This window comes from Oreochromis aureus, linkage group 7 (genome assembly GCF_013358895.1).
Source record: "Oreochromis aureus strain Israel breed Guangdong linkage group 7, ZZ_aureus, whole genome shotgun sequence".
Classification (NCBI taxonomy): domain Eukaryota; kingdom Metazoa; phylum Chordata; class Actinopteri; order Cichliformes; family Cichlidae; genus Oreochromis; species Oreochromis aureus.
Genome location: NC_052948.1, coordinates 7631660 through 7648841, shown reverse-complemented (window position 1 = coordinate 7648841; position 17182 = coordinate 7631660). Strand labels below are relative to the sequence as shown.

The following is a 17182-nucleotide window of genomic DNA, read 5'->3' as shown; positions in this document are numbered from 1 at the left end:
TTACTTTACAATCCACTCCCAAATTTGGTTCATCTCCACTTTTCACCCCATGATCCACAGCCAAAATTACTGTACAATTCAGAGAAAATTAACAATAAAATTTAACCAATATACAATACTGTACTTTTATAATATCTTCATGTTTGACCTCAGATTACAGGAAAACTGTAAGAGGTGACATGAGATATTTCACTGGATTCTGACTCTAGGTGACCCCACTCTTCACCCTGTGATCCACAGCCAAATTTACTGTACGGTTTTTGAGAAAATTGATAGTAAACTTTACCCAAATTACTGTACTGTACTCTATATATTCAAATCTTTGACCTCAGATTACAGGAAAAGTATAAGAGGTGACACTGATATCTCACTGGATTCTGACTCTAGGCCATCTCCACTCTTCACCCTGTGATCCACAGACAAGTTTACTGTACGGTTTTGAGAAAATTGATAGTAAACTTTACCCAAATTACTGTACTGTACTCTATATATTCAAATCTTTGACCTCAGATTACAGGAAAACTTTAAGAGGTGACGCAGATATTTCACTGGATTCTGACTCTGGGTGACCCCCACTCTTCACCCTGTGATCCACAGCCAAATTTACTGTACGGTTTTTGAGAAAAGTGATAGTAAACTTTGCACTATTTACTGTACTGTACTCTATATATTCCCATCTTTCACCTCAGATTACAGGAAAACTGTAAGAGGTGACGCAGATATTTCACTGGATTCTGACTCTGGGTGACCCCCACTCTTCACCCTGTGATCCACAGCCAAATTTACTGTACGGTTTTTGAGAAAAGTGATAGTAAACTTTGCACTATTTACTGTACTGTACTCTATATATTCAAATCTTTGACCTCAGATTACAGGAAAACTGTAAGAGGTGACGCAGATATTTCACTGGATTCTGACTCTGGGTGACCCCACTCTTCACCCTGTGATCCACAGCCAAATTTACTGTACGGTTTTTGAGAAAAGTGATAGTAAACTTTGCACTATTTACTGTACTGTACTCTATATATTCCCATCTTTCACCTCAGATTACAGGAAAACTGTAAGAGGTGACGCAGATATTTCACTGGATTCTGACTCTAGGTGACCCCCACTCTTCACCCTGTGATCCACAGACAAATTTACTGTACGGTTTTTGAGAAAATTGATAGTAAACTTTACCCAAATTACTGTACTGTACTCTATATATTCAAATCTTTGACCTCAGATTACAGGAAAACTGTAAGAGGTGACACAGATATCTCACTGGATTCTGACTCTAGGCCATCTCCACTCTTCACCCTGTCATCCACAGACAAATTTACTGTACGGTTTTTGAGAAAATTGATAGTAAACTTTGCACATTTTACTGTACTGTACTCTATATATTCCCATCTTTCACCTCAGATTACAGGAAAACTGTAAGAGGTGACGCAGATATTTCACTGGATTCTGACTCTGGGTGAGCCCCACTCTTCACCCTGTCATCCACAGCTGAATTTACTGTACGGTTTTTGAGAAAAGTGATAGTAAACTTTACCCAAATTACTGTACTGTACTCTATATATTCAAATCTTTCACCTCAGATTACAGGAAAACTGTAAGAGGTGACACAGATATTTCACTGGATTCTGACTCTGGGTGACCCCCACTCTTCACCCTGTGATCCACAGCCAAATTTACTGTACGGTTTTTGAGAAAAGTGATAGTAAACTTTGCACTATTTACTGTACTGTACTCTATATATTCCCATCTTTCACCTCAGATTACAGGAAAACTGTAAGAGGTGACGCAGATATTTCACTGGATTCTGACTCTGGGTGAGCCCCACTCTTCACCCTGTCATCCACAGACGAATTTACTGTACGGTTTTTGAGAAAAGTGATAGTAAACTTTACCCAAATTACTGTACTGTACTCTATATATTCAAATCTTTGACCTCAGATTACAGGAAAAGTATAAGAGGTGACACAGATATCTCACTGGATTCTGACTCTAGGTGACCCCCACTCTTCACCCTGTCATCCACAGACAAGTTTACTGTACGGTTTTTGAGAAAAGTGATAGTAAACTTTGCACTATTTACTGTACTGTACTCTATATATTCCCATCTTTCACCTCAGATTACAGGAAAACTGTAAGAGGTGACACAGATATTTCACTGGATTCTGACTCTAGGTGACCCCCACTCTTCATCCTGTCATCCACAGACAAGTTTACTGTACGGTTTTTTGAGAAAAGTGATAGTAAACTTTGCACTATTTACTGTACTGTACTCTATATATTCCCATCTTTCACCTCAGATTACAGGAAAACTGTAAGAGGTGACGCAGATATTTCACTGGATTCTGACTCTAGGTGACCCCCACTCTTCACCCTGTGATCCACAGACAAATTTACTGTACGGTTTTTGAGAAAATTGATAGTAAACTTTGCACATTTTACTGTACTGTACTCTATATATTCCCATCTTTCACCTCAGATTACAGGAAAACTGTAAGAGGTGACGCAGATATTTCACTGGATTCTGACTCTGGGTGAGACCCACTCTTCACCCTGTCATCCACAGCTGAATTTACTGTACGGTTTTTGAGAAAAGTGATAGTAAACTTTACCCAAATTACTGTACTGTACTCTATATATTCAAATCTTTCACCTCAGATTACAGGAAAACTGTAAGAGGTGACACAGATATTTCACTGGATTCTGACTCTGGGTGACCCCACTCTTCACCCTGTGATCCACAGCCAAATTTACTGTACGGTTTTTGAGAAAAGTGATAGTAAACTTTGCACTATTTACTGTACTGTACTCTATATATTCCCATCTTTCACCTCAGATTACAGGAAAACTGTAAGAGGTGACGCAGATATTTCACTGGATTCTGACCTTTGGGTGAGCCCCACTCTTCACCCTGTCATCCACAGACGAATTTACTGTACGGTTTTTGAGAAAAGTGATAGTAAACTTTACCCAAATTACTGTACTGTACTCTATATATTCAAATCTTTGACCTCAGATTACAGGAAAACTGTAAGAGGTGACACAGATATCTCACTGGATTCTGACTCTAGGCCATCTCCACTCTTCACCCTGTCATCCACAGACAAATTTACTGTACGGTTTTTGAGAAAATTGATAGTAAACTTTGCACATTTTACTCTACTGTACTCTATATATTCAAATCTTTGACCTCAGATTACAGGAAAACTGTAAGAGGTGACACAGATATCTCACTGGATTCTGACTCTAGGTGACCCCCACTCTTCACCCTGTCATCCACAGACAAGTTTACTGTACGGTTTTTGAGAAAAGTGATAGTAAACTTTGCACTATTTACTGTACTGTACTCTATATATTCCCATCTTTCACCTCAGATTACAGGAAAACTGTAAGAGGTGACACAGATATTTCACTGGATTCTGACTCTAGGTGACCCCCACTCTTCATCCTGTCATCCACAGACAAGTTTACTGTACGGTTTTTGAGAAAAGTGATAGTAAACTTTGCACTATTTACTGTACTGTACTATATATATTCAAATCTTTCACCTCAGATTACAGGAAAACTGTAAGAGGTCACACAGATATTTCACTGGATTCTGACTCTAGGTGACCCCCACTCTTCACCCTGTGATCCACAGACAAATTTACTGTACGGTTTTTGAGAAAATTGATAGTAAACTTTGCACATTTTACTCTACTGTACTCTATATATTCAAATCTTTGACCTCAGATTACAGGAAAACTGTAAGAGGTGACACAGATATCTCACTGGATTCTGACTCTAGGCCATCTCCACTCTTCACCCTGTCATCCACAGCCAAATTTACTGTACGGTTTTTGAGAAAATTGATAGTAAACTTTGCACATTTTACTCTACTGTACTCTATATATTCCCATCTTTCACCTCAGATTACAGGAAAACTGTAAGAGGTGACACAGATATTTCACTGGATTCTGACTCTAGGTGACCCCCACTCTTCACCCTGTCATCCACAGACAAGTTTACTGTACGGTTTTTGAGAAAAGTGATAGTAAACTTTGCACTATTTACTGTACTGTACTCTATATATTCCCATCTTTGACCTCAGATTACAGGAAAAGTATAAGAGGTGACACAGATATCTCACTGGATTCTGACTCTAGGCCATCTCCACTCTTCACCCTGTCATCCACAGACAAATTTACTGTACGGTTTCTGAGATTGCTGTGTTAACAGAGTATGACAAAGGCTAAGAAAATATACTGCCTAAAATAATATCAAATTTAAACAAGTAATTACTAAATTGCCACACCTGCTGTTATTGCCAGGTGTTCGATAGAGCATTATTTAGTCATAAAAAATACATATCATTGACATATCAACAGTAAAAGATACTCTCACTATGCAAGACATGTTTGGAAATTCAGTTAATAAATATTGCATGAAATCTATACAGATGTTTGAAGGTATAATGCAAAGCATGTTTGTTTCTTATGGCTTACAAATGTGTTTTCCTTTAACAAAATTTACATTTCGTTTATACAGTTTCATAGATGAAACAATAAAATAGGTTTCCTGAACTGTTCTTCATGGCCCAAATTTTGAATCCTTTTGAGGGTGATGCATTATCCATGAAGGTGGGCAATTTGTTCATTGATCTCTGACCCTCACTGACTCTGACGCCTCCTAATTCTGCTTCCAGCCTTGCTGATTAATTTGTTCTTCCTTTTGGCATCCCTGTCACTGATGCTGTCACCAGTTGTACACAACATCTCTGCTTGTCCACCAGTCTAATCTGTAATTCAGGTGAACCCAGAATTACCTGTATCTTTGTAATGTTTCAAAAATATACACTATATGTTGATGTGTATTGTCCCACCTTTCTTTCCTTTATAAGTAAGAATCTCTATGGTTTTAATGACAATTCATATACAGATTGTGGAGGACATTTTATTCAACACTCAAATAAGTTCCTCACCAGCATACTGTAGTACAATTTCAGCCCACTGTTAATAAACCCATCCAATGCAGCGTTATCAGAGAAATTATGCAAGTGTTATGTTTGTATGTACTAGTAATCTATTTATCATTTATCATGACTCCTGCTCTGATGATTATTTTCTTCTCCTTCTGTAATTTTAATAGATAAAGGATGTTGAACATTAAGCTCCAAACAGGATGAATGAGGAAGACCACAGAGGAGAATCGTTGTCGTTAATAGTAGTCTTAGAGGTATAAAAACAATTTTCAATTCTCATAATTTATATGAAAGTCTTTAATCACATCTTTTACAATATATTTTAAGCAATATGCTTTTGTCTTTTTCTCTGACACTCATTGTCTTTAACATTAATATTATGAATTACCTATACAATATCTTGCCTTTTGATTGCAGGTTTCATACATTTTTTGTTTTTTCATACTGTAACTCATAGAAATATTTCTGCCAATACTATTTTGATTATATTTTATACATGACATTAAAAGGTTGTACATTGCCTTAACATTTTTTAGATTTTGCTTCATTATTTGAATTAAATTAGTATTTTTTGTTAATTCAATGCAAACTGATGTGTGGGACAAGAGTCACATGACATATAGCCAACCCACCTTTGATCTTTCGGTATTTGAGTCGTTGCGTCGCACGGACAGATAACGTAGCTTTCATTGCGACAGGAAACGGTTATATGTGGTTACGCTGTCATTACATATTATTAGTACACTGAACTTTTCTTCGAGGCCTACGTGGACAAAAATTTTCGGTTTACCCACCAACAATAAAATGGAAAGGTGAGTAATTAACACTAAAAATTGGACTATTAACAAGAAACGAGAACATTCTAGCCATTTAATGCCAGTTATTTTCCTCAGTCTAATTATAGAAAATTGTTTTAGATTGTTTGCGCTTTGTATATAGTCTTCGTCCAGAAATGTGTCTAAAATCATAATTTTTAGAATTTGAAAACTTTAATAATATTGATATACTAACCGATGGAGAGCATATATATAGAAATATAACATATACCTAAGATTAGATTTTGTACTCTTAGGCGTACATTTAAAAGTAACACACTCCATTTAAGCGTAGTTAAAACTTTTGATGTTGTATCTTTTTTAAATATAAATATTCATTAAGAAAAAGAAGTGATAACACATTGAGATAATTGAAAGATACGTAACATTTTGTAGTACGAAAAATACGTTAAAACAAAATCCATGTTTGGTTGAATTAGTTGTAAAACAACCATAATAAGTAACACTGTTCACCATGATAAATAACTCATCTCACAAAAGTCTTTTTGTCACATAAGGTCATAAATTCTCTTTTAAGCATTTGCACTGGGTATTACCAGATTTTAATTTTTCATTGGCTTGACACAATGACTCTTTCATGTCGTTGTGATTGAGATAATGATTGTAAAATACGTTCAGAGCAACGATCTTTAACAGCTTGTCTTTGTGGTTTAGGAGCCACTCAAAATGTATATCTAACAGAGTATAACATTATTAATAGTAATAAATCAGGTAGGGAATGTGTATTATACACAGTGAATTAGTGCTTGTGTTTTTTAACTATAGTGTTGATTACAGTAATTTGCACTGTGAATTTTAAAACTTAGAACTTAGTGATAGTGTATTAGCAAATAAACATTAAAAAGGACTGTGTTAGTTAGCACTTGTATGTCCAAAAATCTAACTGCTACCTGTTATGTTGTTGGCATAGAAAAATGCACCAAAAGATTTTTCCGCATCATGCGTTTTGGACATCACTAGAGTGTGGGTACTTGAGTGCCCCAAAATGTTTTCTGAAGTCTATTAAACTTAAATGAAGAGTTCACATTTATGCTGTTTCATATGTTATTGTTGATCAGCATTGCAAGGTTGATCTCAGGATAACAGATATGTTCATATGGTTTGTTTTTCTTTGTATTAATTTTCATTTGTCTCAAAATTTCAGGACCTGCACTTTTTCAGTTTTGGAAAGGCAAGTAATTTAACAAAAAATAATGTGATACATTATTGTGGTGTAAGTGATACAGATTGAACAAAGATGTGTTAATGTCACTGTTCTCTTTTACATAAAAGGCACGGACAATTTCAAAATCCCTGCCAAATATATTAGAGGTCATTCACAAGTATGCTGAACCCGGGACCAGTCTAAAGACCTACAGTGTTCACAAAGTGCATGGCTTTTGGGAAAATGTCTCAAGAGATTTGGGAGTGCCTAATACATGTCTTAATAGGAAAAAAATTCTCAAAGCAGTCCTGCAGTATGAAAAGGTAAGCAATGTTTTTTCACAAAGTATTTATATTTATTCCATTTAAATAAAAAAGTTTAAAAAAAAGAACAGATATTTCTTTGGTAGAACTTCCTGTAATAAAAATTATTATGCAAAAATCAAATATTTTTACAGACCACATCAGGGGTAGAGGGTCCCTTGCTACAGACTGATTTTCCTACTGCAGAGACAACCCTTGGAGATGATGTTCCTTCCATTGTAAGAAATGTGTCATACACTTACTGTCAGATTTAAAATTTTGAAGCCATTATGACAACCTTATCCAGCTATAGTAGAGATCCAGCTTTTTAGATACAAATAAAACAAATTCACTCCAAAATTTCATCTTTAAAATAATTTAAATCTTGAAACAGAGTAATAATGAGTCATATGGAGAGCAAGAAAGTAGATTACAATAGGCTTAACAGCAAGTAAACACATATCAAAGCAAATCACCAAACCATGAGGTGTAGAGCCTTAAGCACCCACAGGACAGCCTCACAAAGACCTGAGTGTCACATCTGACCTCCATTTTAAAGGAGTAACCAACTCATCCTCCTGCTGCTGAATAACTTTTCACTCCTTGTCTTCCACCCTTCTAATTTCTCCATTTGATCTTGTTATTGCCCAATCAAGTTCCAAAATCTGAATCAGAATATTACTTTATCATTTACAATAATTATAGTACTATATTCCTTTGCTGAATATTTTTTCCCTTATAAAACCATCATTACATAGTGATTCCTTTCAAAATATTTTGTAATAATGTATGTTAACAAAGACATACAGATATTTCAGTCTAATTGTTATGTTTTAATTAATTTGTGATTCGTTAGAATGAGGAAGACATTGTTCTTGTGCCAAAGTCTCCACAATCTGTAGGAAATGTACCTTTACCTTCAAGAAAAGAGGTAATTATTTGTATATTATTTAGTATTACATTGTGATACCTTGGAAAAACATTAATTTGTAAATTAACGAAAACGCTTTCTCTTCCCAGGATGCACTTCAAAAAACTGCAGAGAGCGGCATCCATACCCCAGACACACAATCCCTCGAGAGTGACTCTAAATCTTCATCTTCAAATGCAAATGCTACGGTAATTTCATAACTTTTGCTGTTTTAATGCACAACAGAGAAAGAAAACACGGAGTTTATATTTTTGTTAAACACTATCAGGATGTAATTATTATATTAAAAATTTAGTCTTTTTAAATGTAATCCAAAGTTTAAATTTAAAGTTAAAATCTTTTTGTGATGATCTTTAGAGGTAAAATAAATATTTCTTAGTCATATTCACTTACTTGTACTATGGGTTCATTAGTGAAATTGTAACATAATGATGCTGTTTCATAGAGACACTGTAGTGACAAACATTGAAAGTATTTATATCTTTTTTGAAATATATATCTGTATGTTGCAGAGGAATGAATCAGATGAATCAGCTAAGGTCAACACAGACAGTAGCAGTTCAGGAGAAAGATTTTTCACATCTGGTTTGCCACAGCAGAAAACTTTCTTTTTCATAAATGAGAATGAATGGAAGGAGTTACGGCAACATCAGTCAGGAAGAATATTTAAAGGACTGCATTGGACAAATATAATTGCTAGTGGAATCAGAACCCTAAATCCGTACTGCAGTTTTGGATTTCGAGACACAGTGTGAAAAACTCTCTTCAAGATCAAAGGCACCGGTTTTCAGGTGTATGGGGTACTGCAGATTTCAGGACTGCCCTGTTACTGTGGATGTGGTGGTTTATGACGAAGAGACACTGAAAGCAGAAGTCGTTTTTAAAGGAGGTGAGGTCTGCCATAATAACAAAGAGCTGAAAAGGCGGCCTGTGCGTGCACAATCACGTCAAAGTGCTGGAGAACTCCTCAAAACAAATTACCAAGGAGCTTGTACTTGGAGTCTTTACAGAAAGTGCCACAAAGGTGATCCAATCTGGCAACAGGGATGATGCTCCAACAAAAGAAGTCTTGAAAAACATTGCATGGTCTGAAAGAAAAGCCAGTAGAGCAGATCCCAACGAGTTGATGAGCTTACAAAGATAATTCAACAGTATCAGGACACTGAAAAGGATGTACTGCAGAAGATTCTGATGCATCCAAAGGGCATAATGCTGTGGTCTAAGAAAACCTTGTCAGTTTTTCATCAAAGATGCAAAGAAGACATTGTGTACTTTGATGCCACTGGAAGTATAATAAGAAAAGAAAGTGCTGGAAGGCCACCATATTATGTGTATGAGTTGGTTGTCAGAAACCCATCCAAAGGTGCTTCTCCTCTTCCAGTTGCTACATATGTCACATGTGACCACACTACTGCCTCTGTGACATACTTCTTGCAGGCCTTTCAGACTGATCTGGTAAGAGCATTTGGTAATCGGGCCTACAACAGGCCTGTCATGTTCATGTGTGATGGATCCCTAGTACTCCTTCGATCCATTTCCATGACATTCTGCAGAACAAGTCTGGAGGATCTGCTGCAGAAGTACTATGTCTTACTCACTGGCCAGCATTCAGCACAGGAATTCAACATTCCCATTCTTCATCGATGTTTGAGCCATGTCATGAAAAATGCCAAGGACCTTTGTAAAAACAGTGAGTACATTTATATCAATAATTAAAAAGAATACAAGATTTGTAATGTAAAGGCCCAACTAACAGTGATTTCATTCGTTCATTTTCCCAGCATTCCAGAGAACTACAGGCTTGGAATGCATGTGTTTGGGCTCCTTGCATGCTGTGATAACTTAAAAGACATGGATGATGTTGTCCATAGTGCAGCAATACTGTTTGGCAGTCCTTGTAGTGGAAGGAACGTAACAAAACACTACAACAACTTGAAAATCCTTATGCAAAAAAGGGGGACCCTGGATTTGGATGAAAAGACTGTGATTGCTGAGGACTACAAGGTTAGCTAAGATTTATTAAGTAATCTTATTAATAACTTTTTTACTTGTGTATGTCCCAAATGAATTAATGAATTTAAATTATTAAAAATATATATATATTTTAAACCACAATAACATTTTATATAATTAATTTCTCTTTGCTTTGATAACTTACTGAATATAGATATATATCTGTTTTACAGACTGATGTTCAGAATGCCCCTTGAAGACCCATTTCCAGGCAATTGTTGACAATGCAACACTGGACTGTGAGGGTGAAAGAAACATCTTTCATGCACCCAAATTTATTGCCGGTCTGGTAAATCACCTTCTACCACATGCAACTTTGTGGTCATCAATGATGCTCGGTACATTTTTTTTTATTTGTTGTATTACTATCATAAATTGTCATTTATTAATAAATGTAAATGTGATAAATGTTGAATTATCTATTTTAATTATGTTTTTGAATTACTTGTATTCTTCTTGGGGATCTTGGACGTCATGGTACTGGTCCTGCTTACCAGCAGCTCAGTAAACTCTATGGTGACATTCAGCAATCCAAGAACCAGGTATCATAGCGAGAAGAATAAGTGAAAAAGAAACATAAATTGTATATAAATTTACAATCCATAGATACTGACTTAAACAATGTACTATTGCATTTAAGAATTTTACACAAGACAACAGAACCCAAGGAATCATGGAGAAAAGCCAGTGGGATTTGAAAAAATCCGTATCCAGAGAAGGAGACTGACAAGGCTTGATGACTTTGTGGAAATTTATCAAAAAATGCATGATGCCCTCCTGCTTGAATATGCAGACATGAAAAATCAAGACAAAAGGTATGAATAACTTCCTAATAATGAAAATGATGTTTTATACAAATAGAACAAGAAACTAAGAAAAAGTGAAAACATTTGGCTATGACTGTAGAATTAAAAGATGATAAAATAAGTAAGCATTAAAAGTATGTATGTGTAATCAACAGTCTTTTTCGGCGTGGAAATGGAGAAATGGAAAGACAAACGCATTAAGCGGAAAGGTGTGTACGTGTCACCGTTAGTGACCGAACTGCCACTGAAGAAAAAGAAAACTGAGGTAAGTCATCATGTTCCCATTATTTTCAATAATTAAACCTTGTGATGTCCTCCCGATTCCCATACTCCTTTTGTCCTCTGGGGTAAAGCGTCTGCTTTGACTATTTATAAAGCATCAATTATAAATTATAAATTATTATCCGTGGAATACAGTTTTATCAAACTGTATTCCAACTGATTACCTGAAATTATTATGTTTTATGACAATGTATTACACCTAGGCATGGGCCTTAGTGAACCCCCACTTTAATGACAAACAATGCAAGTGCTTTTTGCTGGTCACACCATGTACAGCTTTGTTTTCAGCAGTTGTAGGCCAAGGGCATATGAATTAAACAAGCTTTCAAGGGTGATCATTGTCTTTTGGAGACCTACTGTATTAAGCACAGCTCACGTGCCCTGACTGCAGGCAAGCAAGTTTGCAATCGTACACTAGCATGTTCTCTGTACAGCTGGACCGGGCATCACATACTGCCCATGTTTTTCTCTCATAGTTCCTCTGTTTACTTGGGATGTAATGTTGGACAGAGTCCTTTAAGGGGACTAGGCACTCATACACAGTCATATCAGTGCCTGTATGGTACACCAACAGCAGGACAGATGCTCACTCGTTACATACATCTCAAATCAGAACAAGTTTGTGTCATTGATGACCATATCCTATTGTCTATTATATTCTATTATATAAAGTCATTCAAAAATGTTATCTGTTAACAGATAAAAGGGAAGACCACTGTTCAAACGTTTAAACAGGAACAGCACAAACAACATGATGCTCGTCAAAACCAGGTATTTTTAGATATGTTTTTAAAGTCTACATTTATGTTTTGTGTGTTATTGTCATAAATGACTCTGAAAATTGACATGTGTCTATCTTTGTAGGATGAGAGCCAGGAACAAATAGCCGTTTGCCAAAAAATAGCAACATACATGGCTAATAAAGTGTCGGTCACAGTATGGAAAGGAGATTTATGTGACTTCAAAGTGGATGCAATTGTGAATGCAGCTAATGAAAGTCTCTCTCACATGGGTGGACTTGCAAAGGCACTGTCTGCTACTGGAGGACGTACTATCCAAGCAGAGAGTGATGTCTTCATTGCCAAAAATGGCAAATTAAAGGCTGGACAAGTTGCAGTTACCACAGCAGGCAAACTACCTTGCATGAAGCTGATTCATTTGGTAGGCCCGTGTCTGCAGAATGACCCACAGTGCACATGATATCCCATGCAAAGAAACTTTTAACTAAAGGTATTTTGAATGTCATGACATGTGCAGAAGAGCACAAATTTTCATCTGTTGCCATTCCAGCAGTGAGCTCTGGAATATTCAACTTTCCAGTCTCAATTTGTGCTGATGTTGTAGTCACCACAATCAAAAGTACATTAAACATAAGAACCCCACAAGTCCTCCATTTGAAATACACCTGGTAAACAACGATGATCCAACCGTGAAGGAAATGGAAAGGGCCTTCAAAGAGATCCTTTTGGAGCCACTCTCTGATGTCAGGAGGACAGTGAGTACACCCATTTTTAAAATACAATTGTCATCTTTAGTGTTAGAAAAACAATTATAACAATCAGCATGAATAAATAATTATAATGAAATAACAAGTGAAATTGAAGAATTATCGCATCTTTGATGCATAGAATAACCCTTTTCAAATTGTGCAATAAAAATTAGGCCACAAAAAGTAGCAGTCATTAAATACATTCAGGCTATGTTGTTCTTCTTCATTTGTTATGATTTTGTAAGCCAACAAACACCGCACTTAGTTAGTATTATGTGAAATATATCAGCATTAATAACGTGTAATTCATGCAAAAGGTAATGCCATGTTTTCCTTAATAAAACATTACTTAAAATGATCACAGCAGTAACAAATATTTTCTTTTAAATTCAACCCACAAATCGAGGGGCCAGAGGATTCTCCATCTACTCTGGAAAGGACAGAGCACCTTGAGAGAAACACAACCGGTCTAACAAAGGACACTGCATCACAGGTGATGTTTCACAAACTCTAATTCAAAAACTATGTCATGTGTTTGAAAAACCAAGTTTGTTAGTACATATTTTTGTAATTATATATTAGATTTTATTATATGTATGTGTTGATGAATGAAAATTACAGATCACAGAAAAATGACAAATGTCAGTCCAACAATAAATGTAACATTTACAAGTTACTGGCCTTAATTTTACAAGAACAACAGTAACTGACTCAATTTTTAATTTCTTATTGTAGTTTAACATCTCAAATAAATTACATTAAAATCTATGTCAAATTTGGAGATGTTTTCGTGTTGTTTGCGTCAGGTACATAAAATACTTTTAAAAATTACATTTAAAACCTCTCCTAAGAAGAATTTTTAGAAATTTATTTAGTTACTATTGTCTTGTTGAAACACAGGTCGCATATTTGTGGAAACAACAGGAAACGGAAGTTGTTGTTTCTGTGGTCCCATCTCAGATTAGAGGTACAACAACTTTGTCATACGTCACAGTGAGTTCCTGACCCTTAGACCACACAGCTGGCTTGTTGGAGAGGTATGTATCCAGGTATTAACCCCCTTCCCCCAAAAGTACTGCATAAGGATAACGTTAAAGCTGGGGCAGAACATTAGTTGTTCCCTACACATTCAGTAAGTACTCCTTTAGATCTACATTCCAGGCATATCCTCATGACTGAATACTGAGTATACGTAAGTAAAAACTCTTTATTAACCTTTGTATTAAAAAATTTATCATGTTTACAAAGTAATAAAAGTTTATTTATTATACTCCTCAGGTCATTGAAAGTCTCCTGCACCACTGGGCCATTCGGCTGAATCTGGGGAATAATATCTACATTATGAACCACTACACGAGCGGTGTGATCCTCTATGGAGAGAGAGAACTAATCAGGAGACAAAGCTTGTCCAAGGTAAATTTTTATTTCATATATTCTAGAATTCAGTTTTTAAATTTTATTAATCTGTTGATATAAATGAAAAAGTATTGTTGCAAATTTGTAAATAATTCCTAATATGTCACAGGTGAACTTTGACAACTACCGAGCTATTTTATCCTTTGTGAACATTGAAATGTACACTGGAAGTTTCTGGTTAGTACAAGCAGCATTTCTGTGAAAAAAAAGTTTGTTTCAATAAAACATTCTTCATAATTTATTTACTTTTTAAATTTATATATCTATCGCAGTACATAAATGCAGATGACAGCTGTCTGTATTTGGTCGATCCTTCAAGAAACTCTTTGGAGCAGGAAGAGTCTGACCGTGCAGCCAAAAGATTCCGGTAATTATGCGTTATTACATGTATATAATAATAACATAAAATATTAGGTACTCTGTAATGCCATTAGAAAAGTGACAGGAGGACAGAGGATGTCTTTTTCTATAGGTGAACATATGGTTGTAGATGAAAGTGTAATAAAATCCATGGTTATCAGTTCTTGTTGAAAGAATTAAAAAAAATTACTTCAAAATTACACACATATGTAATTTTAAATAATAAAAATACCCTGACAGTGTTTAAGCAGTGAGACATTTGACACAGTTAACATTTGTAGATTTCAAAGAACATGTTATTATTTTTGATACTTCATGTAACATAATCTAGAGCACAGGGCTTTCTGACACGCCATTAAAAACACATTGATATGTATTATATGTGTCTATGTGATTTATGAAAAAGTACAGAATGTTCTTTTTCTGTGTGACTTTTATCTTTCATTTGTATATAAATGTCATGTACATTATGTTCACACAGTGAATACTTCAAAATGAGAAGGACATGCTACAACAAAACAGACTGGGTAAATGTGAGACTTCGAGGAGGAGTACTGACACATCCATTTCAACGTGATGGTTCTAGCTGCGGAGTAATGGTCATCATGGTATGGTACCACATTAAAGCAATAATATTGTTCTGTAAAATTAGATAAGAAGATAAGTTAAAATAATCTCAAAAGGTTAAACTATTTGAATAGGAAGTGTAACATTTGCAGATGTTTTCAATGAAATTTTATTTTTTGTTTTCATTTCAGATGGCCAAAGCAGTAATGGAAGCATTCCCAAATAAACCAGAAATGACATTTTTTGACGACAAAAAAGAGATGGCCCAGGCACGAAGGACATTTGCACAGACAATACTTAAGGCCTCAGGTGTGTAATCTCTTTTTCAAATGGACATATTTGTTTGTGTCAAACTGATTGACACTAACATATATATATATATTTTATGTTTTAGTATTTGACAGTGACACCAACTGTGCCATGTGTGCAACAGCGAAACCACCCAATCCAGGACCCTCCATCACTGACTGGGTATAGTGTTTTTAAAAAATATTTTTATGTTATCTACAACAAACTATTTGACTCTGTGTTGTTAAGGATTGTAATTTATGAAATCATAGAATTATTTACTTCATGTGTTTATGAAAACTCATATGTTATTTGTTTACAGATCCAGTGTGATAACTGCAACTGCTGGTTCCATTCTGAATGCCTGGACATGACAAATGAACAGCTCAGCAGCGCTCAGAAGACAGAGTGGAAGTGTGTGCTTTGTGTAACCTAATTCCACATGCAGTGAAAGCTACTAGAATAATCTGCTTATAGTTATTATTGGTGTTTTGAGGAACACATGTGTATAACACAATATGTATAACATTCTTGCTTTGAGCACGTATTTTAAGTATTTCCTTTTTGATTTTTTGGGTTGATTTGTGTGATGACAGATAATGAATAATAATATATCAAAAATGTATAATAGTAATCTGAGAAATCTGTAATATGAGAAATGTAATTTCTCACCCCAACCGGTCACAGCAGATGGCCGCTCCTCCCTGAGCCTGGTTCTGCTGGAGGTTTCTTCCTGTTAGAAGGGAGTTTTTCCTTCCCACTGTCGCCAAAGTGCTTGCTCATAGGGGGTCATATGATTGTTGGGTGTTTCTCTGTATGTGTTATTGTAAGGTTTAAGTTATTATGTAAAGTGCCTTGAGGTGACTATTGTTGTGATTAAGCGCTTAATAAATAATGTCTAAAACTAAAGTTGCTACTTCAGGTGGTGTGTGAATGATGTTTTGAAAATTTAAATTTTGTGTGGAAAGAAATTTCTTGTAGTTAAGTAAATACTTGAATGAACTCATTTTGTTCAGTAATAGATTAGGATTTAATTTAATCAGAAAACAGTACAGTAATTTGGGTAAAGTTAACTATTGATTTACTGGAAAACCGTACAGTAAATTTGGGTGTGGATGACAGGGTGAAGAGTGGAGATGGCCTGGAGTCAGAATCCAGTGAAATATGTGCGTCACCTCTTACAGTTTTCCTGTAATCTGAGGTCAAAGATGGGAATATATAGAGTACAATGTGCAAAATGTGCAAAGTTTACTATCAATTTTCTCAAAAACCGTACAGTAAATTTGTCTGTGGATGACAGGGTGAAGAGTGGGGGTCACCCAGAGTCAGAATCCAGTGAAATATCTGCGTCACCTCTTACAGTTTTCCTGTAATCTGAGGTCAAAGATGGGAATATATAGAGTACAGTAGAGTAAAATGTGCAAAGTTTACTATCAATTTTCTCAAAAACCGTACAGTAGATTTGTCTGTGGATGACAGGGTGAAGAGTGGGGGTCACCTAGAGTCAGAATCCAGTGAAATATGTGCGTCACCTCTTACAGTTTTCCTGTAATCTGAGGTCAAAGATTTGAATATATAGAGTACAGTACAGTAATTTGGGTAAAGTTTACTATCAATTTTCTCAAAAACCGTACAGTAAACTTGTCTGTGGATCACAGGGTGAAGAGTGGAGATGGCCTAGAGTCAGAATCCAGTGAGATATCAGTGTCACCTCTTATACTTTTCCTGTAATCTGAGGTCAAAGATTTGAATATATAGAGTACAGTACAGTAATTTGGGTAAAGTTTA

General features: G+C 35.6%; 2 protein-coding genes and 2 long non-coding RNA genes across 4 annotated transcripts; all 4 read left to right on the top strand.

The window, feature by feature from the left end:
• The first annotated feature begins 4613 nt into the window (after window positions 1-4613).
• LOC120441322 lies at window positions 4614-8928 on the top strand. The gene is made up of 6 exons (XM_039615860.1): window positions 4614-4619; window positions 7069-7263; window positions 7398-7481; window positions 8099-8173; window positions 8263-8361; window positions 8686-8928. Exons 1-6 carry the CDS (start codon window positions 4614-4616, stop codon window positions 8926-8928), a joined length of 702 nt encoding a protein of 233 aa, XP_039471794.1.
• A 2231-nt stretch (window positions 8929-11159) lies between these two features.
• Window positions 11160-12458, top strand: LOC120441044. Its single transcript, XR_005613741.1, has 3 exons — window positions 11160-11257; window positions 11974-12045; window positions 12139-12458. It is a non-coding gene; the product is annotated as an uncharacterized LOC120441044 (long non-coding RNA).
• A 6-nt stretch (window positions 12459-12464) lies between these two features.
• Window positions 12465-13733, top strand: LOC120441043. Its single transcript, XR_005613740.1, has 3 exons — window positions 12465-12769; window positions 13170-13256; window positions 13664-13733. It is a non-coding gene; the product is annotated as an uncharacterized LOC120441043 (long non-coding RNA).
• A 263-nt stretch (window positions 13734-13996) lies between these two features.
• On the top strand, window positions 13997-16170 carry LOC120441041. The gene is made up of 6 exons (XM_039614663.1): window positions 13997-14176; window positions 14452-14546; window positions 15021-15147; window positions 15298-15415; window positions 15501-15577; window positions 15717-16170. The coding sequence occupies exons 1-6, from the start codon at window positions 14105-14107 to the stop codon at window positions 15828-15830; spliced, it is 603 nt and encodes a 200-aa protein (XP_039470597.1). The 5' UTR covers window positions 13997-14104; the 3' UTR covers window positions 15831-16170.
• The last annotated feature ends 1012 nt before the right edge of the window (window positions 16171-17182 follow it).